Source organism: Lampris incognitus, chromosome 16, assembly GCF_029633865.1.
Source record: "Lampris incognitus isolate fLamInc1 chromosome 16, fLamInc1.hap2, whole genome shotgun sequence".
NCBI classification, from domain to species: Eukaryota; Metazoa; Chordata; class Actinopteri; order Lampriformes; family Lampridae; genus Lampris; species Lampris incognitus.
This window is the reverse complement of record NC_079226.1, coordinates 1757571-1774140: the sequence shown is the minus strand read 5'-3', so window position 1 is coordinate 1774140 and position 16570 is coordinate 1757571. Positions and strand designations below refer to the sequence as shown.

Here is a 16570-nt window from a genome sequence, read left to right as displayed (position 1 = left end):
ACAGACATGTTTACTGGTGGGATTTTGCAGTGTAAAATATTCCCAAATTGCTGACATTTTGCTAGCGTTACACTAAATTACACGAAACCAACCGTTTGTCTGGGTGAAACTACTTTAAAGTTGATCCCATTTCGGGACATAAGTTACATCATATCCCATCGGTGCACCGACTCACGTACTTGCCAATACAAGATTCATCATTTTAGGCAGTATCGGAGACATTTCTGGTACTGGTATCGTTATCTGAAAAACTGTAGTCTGCAGCAGTATGTCTGACTGTACTGACCCACATCTTGATCTTTGAAGACGTCACTAGTGGTTCTGTGTTGGCTCCTCAGGACAGCCAGTGCAGTTGGTTTGAAGGCGTCACTGGTGGTTCTGTGTTGGCTCCTCAGGACAGCCAGTGCTGTTGGTTTGAAGGCGTCACTGGTGGTTCTGTGTTGGCTCCTCAGGACAGCCAGTGCTGTTGGTTTGAAGGCGTCACTGGTGGTTCTGTGTTGGCTCCTCAGGACAGCCAGTGCAGTTGGTTTGAAGGCGTCACTAGTGGTTCTGTGTTGGCTCCTCAGGACAGCCAGTGCTGTTGGTTTGAAGGCGTCACCAGTGGTTCTGTGTTGGCTCCTCAGGACAGCCAGTGCAGTTGGTTTGAAGACGTCACTAGTGGTTCTGTGTTGGCTCCTCAGCAAAGCCAATACTGTTGGTTTGAAGGCGTCACTGGTGGTTCTGTGTTGGCTCCTCAGGACAGCCAGTGCAGTTGGTTTGAAGGCGTCACTAGTGGTTCTGTGTTGGCTCCTCAGGACAGCCAGTGCAGTTGGTTTGAAGGCGTCACTAGTGTTTCTCTGTTGGTTCCTCAGGCTAGCCAGTGCTGTTGGTTTGAAGGCATCACTAGCGGTTCTCTGTTGGTTCCTCAGGACAGCCAGTACTGTTGGTTTCTATTCTCCCATTCAGTTCATTATGTTCATCTGTTGACTCAGCTCCAAAATAACCCACTGAGATGGTGGTGAACTGAGAACCACTGACTTCCCACTGGACTATGCTGAAGCCCAGCAAGGAGATTCAGTAATTTCTCAAAACTAAATTGATCAGTGAAGTTTTTACGGACTGATTTGACAGCCAGTGTTGTGACCAACAGGAAACCCCCGGCAGCCAGCCAGCGGCTTGTCTTCCCTCTTTTACACACAGTGAACCCGACTGGCTCTCAGACCTGTTTAACCAAGCGGCTTCGCTAACACACGTTCAGTGTTGGCGTGAGGCAGGGCTAAAGAGCTAGTCCCAGGCAGTTAGATCACTCGGTCCCCTCAGTCTGACACAAAACATAACATTACAAATCATTTATAATACATTTTGAAAGTTTTAACTGAAATATTATTCAGAGGAACAAGAAATAAAAAATTACTGAAGGAGTGATTTTTGTATTTTTGCATGTGGAGTAGCGCCCCATGCTTTAAACAAACATGTGCAACTGAAACCCTAAAGGGGCGTCCTGACAGACGACCTAGATGAGATGATGATGATGATTTTGTACCATGGCAGCCTAGTGGACACAAGCAGCCTGTCAACAGCCTGCAAGTCTCCTGCCTGGATTTACTTCATGTAAAGTCTGGTTTCCTGTACTAAGTAACGGAAGTGTCACACACTGTTGTATAGAAAAGTACAGAAAAGACGTCAGTGTGATCTATGATACTGTTAAAAGGAAGTATTGATGCTAATAACCTACATGACCAGGAAGTACCGTTGTCAGTCTAGTCTTTAACATTCGAACGGCTGTTCAACTGGTTTTGACAGAGAAACGGATATTGTGCTGCCAAGAAAGCTGTTCTGCACTGACTGCATGTGCAAGGAAGCACCACAACAGACGTTCTCATTGGTGGAGATGATGAACCTCTCAGCCAATCACACTTGTACATCTTCTGTCATGCACTGGCATCAACGGATGGTGGAAATAAACCAGTTAAGGCCAGTTCATACTCTTGATGTACCATACATGGACCGTACTCCACTGGGGTCCACGTGGACTAAAATGACGCAATAGTGGACCTCAGCGTACGTCTGCCTGCCCACGTCCACGCGAAGCTCAAGTTTTGTGACTGCACGTACCTAGCGTACGTGTACCGGTGTCACACAAAACACGGCTCGGCATGAAACTGTTTCACATCGACATGCATTTGGTGTGGCACCGGAAACCTTCTTTAGTTTCTTCTTCGTGGCTTTACAACTTTTATGCAGCATGGAGACAATGTTTTTCCTCATATCCCTCACCACCATGCTGAACTGCCCTTCTCTACCCCTTCTATCCCTCCCCAACATGCTGAACTGCCCCTCTCTACCCCTCCCTTTGTAAAGTGGTCAAACAGACCACCTTCGCCGGGTTTTTCTTTCCAACACAGCCTGGCAACAGAGCAGCTCTTCTTCCTCATCCGAGGACAGCGCCATGTTGTTTACAGTCTGTAACGTCCTCATCCGAGGACAGAGCAATGTTGTTTATGGTCTGTAACTTCCTCGTCAGCGCCATGTTGTTTACAGTCTGTAACTTCCTCATCCGAGGACAGCGCCATGTTGTTTATGGTCTGTAACTTCCTCATCCGAGGACAGTGCCATGTTGTTTATGGTCTGTAACTTCCTCATCAGCGCAATGTTGTTTATTGTCTGTAACTTCCTCATCCGAGGACAGCGCCATGTTGTTTACAGTCTGTAACTTCCTCATCCGAGGACAGCGCCATGTTGTTTACGGTCTGTAACTTCCTCATCCGAGGACAGCGCCATGTTGTTTATGGTCTGTAACTTCCTTGTCAGCGCCATGTTGTTTACAGTCTGTAACTTCCCCGTCAGCGCCATGTTGTTTACAGTCTGTAACTTCCTCATCCGAGGACAGTGCCATGTTGTTTATGGTCTGTAACTTCCCCGTCAGCGCCATGTTGTTTATGGTCTGTAACTTCCCCGTCAGCGCCATGTTGTTTACAGTCTGTAACTTCCTCATCCGAGGACAGTGCCATGTTGTTTATGGTCTGTAACTTCCTCATCCGAGGACAGTGCCATGTTGTTTATGGTCTGTAACTTCCCCGTCAGCGCCATGTTGTTTATGGTCTGTAACTTCCCCGTCAGCGCCATGTTGTTTACAGTCTGTAACTTCCTCATCCGAGGACAGTGCCATGTTGTTTATGGTCTGTAACTTCCTCATCCGAGGACAGTGCCATGTTGTTTATGGTCTGTAACTTCCCCGTCAGCACCATGTTGTTTATGGTCTGTAACTTCCCCATCAGCACCATGTTGTTTATGGTCTGTAACTTCCCCGTCAGCACCATGTTGTTTATGGTCTGTAACTTCCCCATCAGCACCATGTTGTTTATGGTCTGTAACTTCCCCGTCAGCACCATGTTGTTTATGGTCTGTAACTTCCTCATCCGAGGACAGTGCCATGTTGTTTATGGTCTGTAACTTCCCCGTCAGCGCCATGTAGTTTATGGTCCTCGTCAGCGCCATGTTGTTTATGGTCTGTAACTTCCCCATCAGCACCATGTTGTTTATGGTCTGTAACTTCCCCGTCAGCACCATGTTGTTTACGGTCTGTAACTTCCTCATCCGAGGACAGTGCCATGTTGTTTATGGTCTGTAACTTCCCCGTCAGCACCATGTTGTTTATGGTCTGTAACTTCCCCATCAGCACCATGTTGTTTATGGTCTGTAACTTCCCCGTTAGCGCCATGTTGTTTATGGTCTGTAACTTCCTCATCCGAGGACAGTGCCATGTTGTTTATGGTCTGTAACTTCCTCGTCAGCGCAATGTTGTTTATTGTCTGTAACTTCCTCGTCAACGCCATGTTGTTTACAGTCTGTAACTTCCTCATCCGAGGACAGCGCCATGTTGTTTACGGTCTGTAACGTCCTCATCCGAGGACAGCGCAATGTTGTTTATGGTCTGTAACTTCCTCGTCAGCGCCATGTTGTTTACAGTCTGTAACTTCCTCATCCGAGGACAGCGCCATGTTGTTTATGGTCTGTAACTTCCTTGTCAGCGCCATGTTGTTTACAGTCTGTAACTTCCTCATCCGAGGACAGTGCCATGTTGTTTATGGTCTGTAACTTCCTCGTCAGCGCAATGTTGTTTATTGTCTGTAACTTCCTTGTCAGCGCCATGTTGTTTATGGTCTGTAACTTCCTCGTCAGCGCAATGTTGTTTATTGTCTGTAACTTCCCCGTCAGCGCCATGTTGTTTATGGTCTGTAACTTCCCCATCAGCACCATGTTGTTTATGGTCTGTAACTTCCCCGTCAGCACCATGTAGTTTACGGTCTGTAACTTCCCCATCAGCACCATGTTGTTTATGGTCTGTAACTTCCCCGTCAGCACCATGTTGTTTATGGTCTGTAACTTCCCCGTCAGCGCCATGTTGTTTATGGTCTGTAACTTCCCCGTCAGCACCATGTTGTTTATGGTCTGTAACTTCCCCGTCAGCACCATGTAGTTTACGGTCTGTAACTTCCCCGTCAGCACCATGTTGTTTATGGTCTGTAACTTCCCCGTCAGCACCATGTTGTTTATGGTCTGTAACTTCCCCGTCAGCACCATGTTGTTTATGGTCTGTAACTTCCCCGTCAGCGCCATGTTGTTTACGGTCTGTAACTTTCCCGTCAGCACCATGTAGTTTATGGTCTGTAACTTCCCCGTCAGCGCCATGTTGTTTATGGTCTGTAACTTCCCCGTCAGCACCATGTTGTTTATGGTCTGTAACTTCCCCGTCAGCACCATGTTGTTTATGGTCTGTAACTTCCCCGTCAGCACCATGTTGTTTATGGTCTGTAACTTCCTCGTCAGCACCATGTTGTTTATGGTCTGTAACTTCCCCGTCAGCACCATGTTGTTTACGGTCTGTAACTTCCCCATCAGCGCCATGTTGTTTATGGTCTGTAACTTCCCCGTCAGCACCATGTTGTTTATGGTCTGTAACTTCCCCGTCAGCACCATGTTGTTTATGGTCTGTAACTTCCCCGTCAGCGCCATGTTGTTTATCGTCTGTAACTTCCCCGTCAGCGCCATGTAGTTTATGGTCCTCGTCAGCGCCATGTTGTTTATGGTCTGTAACTTCCCCATCAGCACCATGTTGTTTATGGTCTGTAACTTCCCCATCAGCACCATGTAGCTTATGGTCTGTAACTTCCCCGTCAGCACCATGTTGTTTATGGTCTGTAACTTCCCCGTCAGCACCATGTTGTTTATGGTCTGTAACTTCCCCGTCAGCACCATGTTGTTTACGGTCTGTAACTTCCTCATCCGAGGACAGTGCCATGTTGTTTATGGTCTGTAACTTCCCCGTCAGCGCCATGTAGTTTATGGTCCTCGTCAGCGCCATGTTGTTTATGGTCTGTAACTTCCCCATCAGCGCCATGTTGTTTATGGTCTGTAACTTCCTCGTCAGCACCATGTTGTTTATGGTCTGTAACTTCCCCATCAGCGCCATGTTGTTTATGGTCTGTAACTTCCCCGTCAGCGCCATGTTGTTTATGGTCTGTAACTTCCCCATCAGCGCCATGTTGTTTATGGTCTGTAACTTCCTCGTCAGCACCATGTTGTTTATGGTCTGTAACTTCCCCATCAGCGCCATGTTGTTTATGGTCTGTACCTTCCCCATCAGCGCCATGTTGTTTATGGTCTGTAACTTCCCCGTCAGCACCATGTTGTTTATGGTCTGTAACTTTCCCGTCAGCGCCATGTAGTTTACGGTCTGTAACTTCCCCATCAGCGCCATGTTGTTTACGGTCTGTAACTTCCCCGTCAGCGCCATGTTGTTTATGGTCTGTAACTTCCCCATCAGCACCATGTAGTTTACGGTCTGTAACTTCCCCGTTAGCACCATGTTGTTTATGGTCTGTAACTTCCCCGTCAGCACCATGTAGTTTATGGTCTGTAACCTCCCCGTCAGCACCATGTTGTTTATGGTCTGTAACTTCCCCGTCAGCGCCATGTTGTTTATGGTCTGTAACTTCCCCGTCAGCACCATGTTGTTTATGGTCTGTAACTTCCCCGTCAGCACCATGTTGTTTACGGTCTGTAACTTCCCCGTCAGCACCATGTTGTTTATGGTCTGTAACTTCCTCGTCAGCGCCATGTAGTTTACGGTCTGTAACTTCCCCATCAGCGCCATGTTGTTTATGGTCTGTAACTTCCTCGTCAGCGCCATGTAGTTTACAGTCTGTAACTTCCCCGTCAGCACCATGTTGTTTATGGTCTGTAACTTCCCCGTCAGCACCATGTTGTTTATGATCTGTAACTTCCCCGTCAGCACCATGTTGTTTATGGTCTGTAACTTCCGGCGGAAAAGGAAAACGATGCGCACAGATTGTGGGAAATGGGTATGCGTTGGTACGACTGGACTATAAAAGACTATGAAAAGATGTGGTCCGTCCACACAGTGTACACCCCCTGTACTTACAGACTACGTGAGCGCCCTTAGCTATAGCGGGCTATGGCAATACAGACATCACTGACAGGTACTGCGCATGTTACAGGATGCCACCAAGACGATTATCACATGGAAATCAATTTGAAACTCAGTGAAATTTCCCTTAAGTCGTGTGTTAGATGAGCCGTGTGGTGCTGGAGCCTGTAGGACACAGCCAAATCCGAACAGACTCAGACTGGACTGACAGGGAATCTGAAAACAGACAGGTTTTCCACATCTAATTTGGCGTACGCTGCGCTCAGCTCAACTCATTAAATGGCTGGTTTTCCATGGTGAAAACATGAAAAACTCAACATTGTGCTGGAAAGCTACTGTGGAGAAATACTTCCATCTGCTGTCGTACTGTTTGTCTCTCTCATCATTTTCATACATGTGTCCCTCATATTCCTTAATTGTCTTCTGTCATACTTTGAATACATGAGGGGGACACGTGCAAATGTAAGACCTGACTGAGATGTTTATGATTGGATAGAAAAGATTTAACTTAGTTGGGTAAGCATGTGGGTAAGCATGTGTGTGTTTGTGTGTAGTGCTCACTTTGGCGTACTTCTCCGCTTCCTCTCTGATGTCTCTGGGGACCAGCTCGTGTCGTCCATTTGTTACTGACAGACAAAGACAGGAGACATGACTCGGTATCAACAGAAGGACGTTACGTGGTGCATGTGTGATGCCTGTTCCATGTCTGATTTGGCCAAATAAGACAAGCGTCTCCATCTCAGCAATGGGTTGTTATGGAAACAGGAATAGGTCAGATAGCCAAGAGAGTCATGACATCACATGTTTTCAGTCCAGCATGCGAAACCATTCTCAGTATCATCACACCTCCCCTGTCCTCATGTGTCATGTAGCATTCTGCTAACATGTGTTTCAGCATCTCTGATATGTTCTCTGCACCACTGCACCTTACCACCTCTTATTTCTCCTGTAGAAGTCAGTCCTTGTGTATATGTGTGAAGGTTGTTGTGTTGTAGTGTTGTTATTCTATGTTAAGTACACTGAGAGAACCACAACACCGGAGTCACATTCTGTGTGTGTGCAAACCTATATGGCCAAGAAACATGGTTCTGACTTATTCACCCTCTTCCGTTTTTCGTCCGTAACTCACTAGCCCTAGCCTGTAGGGACACCAGCCATTAAGTGGGTGCAGTGGCTCTGACCTTTGACCTCTTGAATGTGAGTTATGAATAAAGTTTATTCTACTGAAGGTCTCAAAAGAAGTCTGGGAAGTGTCAGAGAAATTATTCCAGCCTTAGATGCTCAAAAGCACAAAGATACACACTCTTAGCAATACAACAGTCCAGATCAGGTCAGTTCTGAATGTGGATTCAAACTTCGGACTGTGATCCACCCAAGAGACTGAAACAGATCCAGATTTCTGAATTCTAATAACAACGATGTCACCATGACAAACATCAGCATCACGAGACAACTGCAGCTCTGCCAGTCAGGTGCGAGCCTTCATTGTTTTCTGTGTGTGAACTTTCACTCATCATTAGACTGGATGTTATCCTGAGCTTCTGAACAAGTCCAGACCTTCTTCAAGAGCTCCCACAGAACCTATTCACAACACATTTATGCATTTCCAGCAGGAACCAAATACTGTTATTAAACAAACTGCTTCTTGGCCTGGCTAATTACTCTCCAGTCTGACTGAAGCAGCAGCAGACAGATGTTGTCAGCAGGTCGCTGTGAGACAGCCTTGTTTCATGGACAGCCTGTCGGGTTCAGAAGGACTAAGAGTTTTCTTACCTTCTCCCACCCAGCTGAGCTCCAGCTCAAATGCTTTGTCCTTCACCTCATCATGGACGATGTAAATTCTGGAAAATATCAGACAAACATTTCACCATTAACACGGACCAAGCCAGTGCTTAGCAGCTCCTTCAGTACATGGTTGTCTTGTTAAAACTTACATCTTCGCTACTTCTTTAACCAGCTCTCTGCACGTCATCTCCTTCATCTGATGAAAGAGCCAGACAGAAAACCTTTAGGAACCAGGCACACACTGTGTTTACATCCAAGTGAACATTTGCATTTTAATCAGATTACAGTAACGATTTGATTCTTTTGTGAACATCTTAAACCATTAAACTGATTAACAAAGCTCGAGTTTTCCTCCGTCGCTGGATGTACTGTGATTTGTATTCACCTTAATCAATTTGTTTTCCAGAGAATTGGTTGTGTTACCGACATCTCACCCGGAAACAACAGACAAACAACAGGGTGAGCAACAGGAAACACAGATTAAGAAAAGGAAGCTGCACGCTCATAACTGTAGGACACATGTGTATCAGTGGAGGTTTGGTCAGGCTGAGCTGTCTTCTTCAGGTTACAACAGGTGTGCAGCTTCCTGTTCCTCATCTGAGCATACTGATGCCATTAGCTAGCAGCTCAACCACACAGCTGTGTGTTGTCCAGCAGACACACACGTGTCTGAAACAACGCTCATGCTCAGCACAATGAAGGAGATTAATGTCTGACATTTTGGGATGGGTGGAAAAACAACAGACATTTTTTGAAAAGTCTTGAACCTAAAGTTGGAGGCAGGTGGAAGGCAACACAACTTCTGTTTCAGAATTAGACAATCCAACATATCTTGTAAATTCAGACCATTGCAGACATCATATCATCACGTACACATATAGACACCTTCATTAAATTATGACCTGCATTCAGTTATTCACTCTGACCAGATGTCTGACTGCATGTGAACAGTGAATGAAGAACGTCCTCACCTGGAGCTTCTCGATCTCTGTCTTGGCAGCTTGCTTGGCTTTCCCAATTGCACAACCCCAATAACCCTGAAAGAGCAAAGTCATACGTAGAGTTTACACCCGCTGAACCTGCTGTGTGGCTTATACACAGCTATATCATTACATTTACACATATACACACCTGTATCATCCCATTTACACACCTATGTCATCATATTTACACTTATATGCACCTATATCATTGCATTTACACTTATACACACCTGTATCAGTACATTTACACTTATATACACCTACACTCACTGGCCACTTTATTAGGTACACCTTAATAGTACCGGGTTGGACCCCCTTTTGCCTTCAGAACTGCCTTAATCCTTCGTGGCATAGATTCAACTGGAAACATTCCTCAGAGAGTTTGGTCCATATTGACATGATAGCATCACGCAGTTGCTGCAGATTTGTTGGCTGCACATCCATGATGCGAATCTCCCGGTCCACCACATCCCAAAGGTGCTCTATTGGATTGAGATCTGGTGACTGTGGAGGCCATTTGAGTACAGTGAACTCATTGTCATGTTCAAGAAACCAGTCTGAGATGATTCGAGCTTTATGACATGGCGCGTTATCCTGCTGGAAGTAGCCATCAGAAGATGGGAACACTGTGGTCATAAAGGGATGGACATGGTCAGCAACAATACTCAGGTGGGCTGTGGTGTTGACACGATGCTCAATTGGTACTAAGGGGCCCAAAGTGTGCAAAGAAAACATCCCCCACACCATTACACCACCACCACCAGCCTGAACCGTTGATACAAGGCAGGATGGATCCATGCTTTCATGTTGTTGGTGCCAAATTCTGACCCTACCATCCGAATGTCGCAGCAGAAATCGAGACTCATCAGACCAGGCAACATTTTTCCAATCTTCTATTGTCCAATTTTGGTGAGCCTGTGTGAATTGTAGCCTCAGTTTCCTGTTCTTAGCTGACAGGAGTGGCACCCGGTGTGGTCTTCTGCTGCTGTAGCCCATCTGCCTCAAGGTTCAACGTGTTGTGCGTTCAGAGATGCTCTTCTGCATACCTCGGTTGTAATGAGTGGTTATTTGAGTTACTGTTGCCTTTCTGTCAGCTCGAACCAGTCTGGCCATTCTCCTCTGACCTCTGGCATCAACAAGACATTTTCGCCCACAGAACTGCCGCTCACTGGATATTTTCTCTTTTTCGGACCATTCTCTGTAAACCCTAGAGATGGTTGTGCGTGAAAATCCCAGTAGATCAGCAGTTTCTGAAATACTCAGACCAGCCCGTCTGGCACCAACAATCATGCCATGTTCAAAGTCACTTAAATCACCTTTCTTCCCCATTCTGATGCTCGGTTTAAACTGCAGCAGATCATCTTGACCATGTCTACATGCCTAAATGCATTGAGTTGCTGCCATGTGATTGGCTGATTAGAAATTGTCGTTAACGAGCAGTTGGACAGGTGTGCCTAATAAAGTGGGCGGTGAGTGTATATCATTACATTGACACTAATATACACTATATCATGAAATTTAAACTTATACACACCTAAATCATTATATTTACACTTATACGCACCTATATCAACATATTTACATTTATACACACCTATATCACCATATTTACACATATATACACCTATATCATTACATTTACACTTATACATACCTACATGATTATATTTACACTTATACACACCTATATCATTATATTTACACCAGCTGAACCTGCTGTGTGGCTAGTACATTTATACACATCTATATCATTATATTTACACCAGCTGAACCTCCTGTGTGGCTTATATATTTATACACAACTTTATCATTATATTTACATTTATACACCTATATCATTATTTTTACACTTGTACGCTTATATTATTATATTTAGAGGGAGACATCCATGTAGCCTAATTTCAACATGTAACTGGATTAATGTGGTATTATGTTAGTCTGTTAGAGGTACTGTTGTCTGTGTACCATGTGTATCAGTATGTACTGTGGTACTATACCTCTAACAAACAACTTTCCAACTATTCTATTTATCTTCAATGTCCAAGAAATCAACACCATCTGCCATGGATTTACTAGAGGGGAGGCCTTCTCTGCTCGCTTTACCACTCCCTCAAACTCCGCATGTGTCACTTTACCGCTCCCTCATACTCCGCATGTCGCTTTACCGCTCCCTCATACTCCGCATGTGTCACTTTACCGCTCCCTCATACTCCGCATGTCGCTTTACCGCTCCCTCATACTCCGCATGTCGCTTTACCACTCCCTCATACTCCGCATGTCGCTTTACTGCTCCCTCATACTCCGCATGTCGCTTTACCACTCCCTCATACTCCGCATGTCGCTTTACTGCTCCCTCATACTCCGCATGTCGCTTTACCGCTCCCTCATACTCCGCATGTCGCTTTACCGCTCCCTCATACTCCGCATGTCTTGCTTTACCGCTCCCTCATACTCCGCATGTCGCTTTACCGCTCCCTCATACTCCGCATGTCGCTTTACCGCTCCCTCATACTCCGCATGTCGCTTTACCACTCCCTCATACTCCGCATGTGTCGCTTTACCGCTCCCTCATACTCCGTATGTGTCGCTTTACCGCTCCCTCATACTCCGTATGTGTCGCTTTACCGCTCCCTCATACTCCGCATGTCTCGCTTTACCGCTCCCTCATACTCCGCATGTGTCGCTTTACCGCTCCCTCATACTCCGCATGTCGCTTTACCGCTCCCTCATACTCCGTATGTGTCGCTTTACCGCTCCCTCATACTCCGCATGTGTCGCTTTACCGCTCCCTCATACTCCGCATGTGTCGCTTTACCGCTCCCTCATACTCCACATGTGTCGCTTTACCGCTCCCTCATACTCCGCATGTGTCGCTTTACTGCTCCCTCATACTCCGCATGTCTCGCTTTACCGCTCCCTCATAGTCCGCATGTCGCTTTACCGCTCCCTCATACTCCGCATGTCGCTTTACCGCTCCCTCATACTCCGCATGTCTCGCTTTACCACTCCCTCATACTCCACGTGTCGCTTTACCGCTCCCTCATACTCCATGTGTCGCTTTACCACTCCCTCATACTCCGTATGTCGCTTTACCGCTCCCTCATACTCCGCATGTGTCACTTTACCGCTCCCTCATACTCCGCATGTCGCTTTACCGCTCCCTCATACTCCGCATGTCTCGCTTTACCGCTCCCTCATACTCCGCATGTCTCGCTTTACTGCTCCCTCATACTCCGCATGTCTCGCTTTACCGCTCCCTCATAGTCCGCATGTCGCTTTACCGCTCCCTCATACTCCGCATGTGTCACTTTACCGCTCCCTCATACTCCCCATGTGTCACTTTACCGCTCCCTCATACTCCCCATGTGTCGCTTTACCGCTCCCTCATACTCGACATGTGTCGCTTTACCGCTCCCTCATACTCCGCATGTCTCGCTTTACCGCTCCCTCATACTCCGCATGTCTCGCTTTACTGCTCCCTCATACTCCGCATGTCTCGCTTTACCGCTCCCTCATAGTCCGCATGTCGCTTTACCGCTCCCTCATACTCCGCATGTGTCACTTTACCGCTCCCTCATACTCCCCATGTGTCGCTTTACCGCTCCCTCATACTCCCCATGTGTCGCTTTACCGCTCCCTCATACTCCACGTCTCGCTTTACCGCTCCCTCATACTCCGTGTCACTTTACCGCTCCCTCATACTCCGCATGTCGCTTGACCACTCCCTCATACTCCATATGTGTCGCTTTACCACTCCCTCATACTCCCCATGTGTCGCTTTACTGCTCCCTCATACTCCCCATGTGTCGCTTTACCGCTCCCTCATACGCCACGTCTCGCTTTACCACTCCCTCATACTCCGTGTCGCTTTACCGCTCCCTCATACTCCCCATGTCTCGCTTTACCACTCCCTCATACTCCGCATGTCGCTTTACCACTCCCTCAAACTCCATGTGTCGCTTTACCGCTCCCTCATACGCCACGTCTCGCTTTACCACTCCCTCATACTCCACATGTCTGGCTTTACCACTCCCTCATACTCCCCGTGTGTCGCTTTACCGCTCCCTCATACTCCGCATGTCTCGCTTTACCACTCCCTCATACTCCCCATGTGTCGCTTTACCGCTCCCTCATACTCGACATGTGTCGCTTTACCGCTCCCTCATACTCCCCATGTGTCGCTTTACCGCTCCCTCATACTCCCAATGTGTCGCTTTACCGCTCCCTCATACTCCGTGTCGCTTTACCGCTCCCTCATACTCCGCATGTCTCGCTTTACCACTCCCTCATACTCCGCATGTCTCGCTTTACCACTCCCTCATACTCGACATGTGTCGCTTTACCGCTCCCTCATACTCCCCATGTGTCGCTTTACCGCTCCCTCATACTCCCCATGTGTCGCTTTACCGCTCCCTCATACTCCACGTGTGTGTCGCTTTACCGCTCCCTCATACTCCGTGTGTGTCGCTTTACCGCTCCCTCATACTCCACGTGTCGCTTTACCGCTCCCTCATACTCCGCATGTCTTGCTTTACCACTCCCTCATACTCCGCATGTCTTGCTTTACCACTCCCTCATACTCCGCATGTCGCTTTACCGCTCCCTCATACTCCGTATGTGTCGCTTTACCGCTCCCTCATACTCCGCATGTGTCGCTTTACCGCTCCCTCATACTCCGCATGTCGCTTTACCGCTCCCTCATACTCCGTATGTGTCGCTTTACCGCTCCCTCATACTCCGCATGTCGCTTTACCGCTCCCTCATACTCCGCATGTGTCACTTTACCGCTCCCTCATACTCCGCATGTCTCGCTTTACCGCTCCCTCATACTCCGCATGTCTCGCTTTACTGCTCCCTCATACTCCGCATGTCTCGCTTTACTGCTCCCTCATACTCCGCATGTCTCGCTTTACTGCTCCCTCATACTCCGCATGTCTCGCTTTACTGCTCCCTCATACTCCGCATGTCTCGCTTTACCGCTCCCTCATAGTCCGCATGTCGCTTTACCACTCCCTCATACTCCCCATGTGTCGCTTTACTGCTCCCTCATACTCCCCATGTGTCGCTTTACCGCTCCCTCATACTCCACGTCTCGCTTTACCGCTCCCTCATACTCCGTGTCACTTTACCGCTCCCTCATACTCCGCATGTCGCTTGACCACTCCCTCATACTCCATATGTGTCGCTTTACCACTCCCTCATACTCCGCATGTCTCGCTTTACCACTCCCTCATACTCCCCATGTGTCGCTTTACCACTCCCTCATACTCACCATGTGTCGCTTTACCACTCCCTCATACTCGACATGTGTCGCTTTACTGCTCCCTCATACTCCGTATGTGTCGCTTGACCACTCCCTCATACTCGACATGTGTCGCTTTACCACTCCCTCATATTCGACATGTGTCACTTTACTGCTCCCTCATACTCCCCATGTGTCGCTTGACCACTCCCTCATACTCCATATGTGTCGCTTGACCACTCCCTCATACTCCATATGTGTCGCTTTACCACTCCCTCATACTCCCCATGTGTCGCTTTACCACTCCCTCATACTCCCCATGTGTCGCTTTACCACTCCCTCATACTCCCCATGTGTCGCTTTACCACTCCCTCATACTCCCCATGTGTCGCTTTACTGCTCCCTCATACTCCCCATGTGTCGCTTTACTGCTCCCTCATACTCCCCATGTGTCGCTTTACCGCTCCCTCATACTCCGCATGTCTCGCTTTACCGCTCCCTCATACTCCCCATGTGTCGCTTTACCACTCCCTCATACTCCCCATGTGTCGCTTTACTGCTCCCTCATACTCCCCATGTGTCGCTTTACCACTCCCTCATACTCCCCATGTGTCGCTTTACTGCTCCCTCATACTCCCCATGTGTCGCTTTACCACTCTCTCATACTCCCCATGTATCGCTTTACTGCTCCCTCATACTCCCCATGTGTCGCTTTACTGCTCCCTCATACTCCCCATGTGTCGCTTTACCGCTCCCTCATACTCCACGTCTCGCTTTACCACTCCCTCATACTCCGTGTCGCTTTACCGCTCCCTCATACTCCGCATTGTCGCTTTACCACTCCCTCATACTCCGCATGTCACTTGACCACTCCCTCATACTCCATGTGTCGCTTTACCACTCCCTCATACTCCGCATGTCTCGCTTTACCACTCCCTCATACTCCACGTCTCGCTTTACCACTCCCTCATACTCCGCATGTCTCGCTTTACCACTCCCTCATACTCTCCATGTGTCGCTTTACCGCTCCCTCATACTCGACATGTGTCGCTTTACCGCTCCCTCATACTCCCCATGTGTCGCTTTACCGCTCCCTCATACTCCCAATGTGTCGCTTTACTGCTCCCTCATACTCCCAATGTGTCGCTTTACTGCTCCCTCATACTCCGTGTCGCTTTACCGCTCCCTCATACTCGACATGTGTCACTTTACTGCTCCCTCATACTCCCCATGTGTCGCTTGACCACTCCCTCATACTCCATATGTGTCGCTTGACCACTCCCTCATACTCCATATGTCTCGCTTTACCACTCCCTCATACTCCCCATGTGTCGCTTTACCACTCCCTCATACTCCCCATGTGTCGCTTTACCGCTCCCTCATACTCGACATGTGTCGCTTTACTGCTCCCTCATACTCCCCATGTGTCGCTTTACCACTCCCTCATACTCCCCATGTGTCGCTTTACTGCTCCCTCATACTCCCCATGTGTCACTTTACTGCTCCCTCATACTCCCCATGTGTCGCTTTACCGCTCCCTCATACTCCGCATGTCTCGCTTTACCACTCCCTCATACTCTCCATGTGTCGCTTTACCGCTCCCTCATACTCGACATGTGTCGCTTTACCGCTCCCTCATACTCCCCATGTGTCGCTTTACCGCTCCCTCATACTCCCAATGTGTCGCTTTACTGCTCCCTCATACTCCCAATGTGTCGCTTTACTGCTCCCTCATACTCCGTGTCGCTTTACCGCTCCCTCATACTCGACATGTGTCACTTTACTGCTCCCTCATACTCCCCATGTGTCGCTTGACCACTCCCTCATACTCCATATGTGTCGCTTGACCACTCCCTCATACTCCATATGTCTCGCTTTACCACTCCCTCATACTCCCCATGTGTCGCTTTACCGCTCCCTCATACTCCCCATGTGTCGCTTTACCGCTCCCTCATACTCCCCATGTGTCGCTTTACCACTCCCTCATACTCCCCATGTGTCGCTTTACTGCTCCCTCATACTCCCCATGTGTCGCTTTACTGCTCCCTCATACTCCCCATGTGTCGCTTTACCGCTCCCTCATACTCCGCATGTCTCGCTTTACCGCTCCCTCATACTCCCCATGTGTCG

At 48.0% G+C, this 16570-nt stretch overlaps 1 protein-coding gene and 1 non-coding gene across 3 annotated transcripts in view; both read right to left on the bottom strand.

The window, feature by feature from the left end:
* psma3 (proteasome 20S subunit alpha 3) overlaps positions 1–16570 on the bottom strand; it is a 31985-nt gene that overhangs the window by 2077 nt on the left and 13338 nt on the right. For both annotated transcript variants that reach the window (XM_056295781.1, XM_056295782.1), the window contains exons 8-11: positions 9187–9252; positions 8365–8411; positions 8204–8271; positions 6992–7056 (exon numbers count right to left, since the gene is read on the bottom strand). In XM_056295781.1, the coding sequence (XP_056151756.1) occupies positions 6992–7056; positions 8204–8271; positions 8365–8411; positions 9187–9252 (246 nt within the window). The remainder of the gene's footprint in view (positions 1–6991; positions 7057–8203; positions 8272–8364; positions 8412–9186; positions 9253–16570) is intronic.
* Positions 7199–7279, bottom strand: LOC130126938 (small nucleolar RNA SNORD53/SNORD92). Its single transcript, XR_008811785.1, has one exon. It is a non-coding gene; the product is annotated as a small nucleolar RNA SNORD53/SNORD92 (small nucleolar RNA).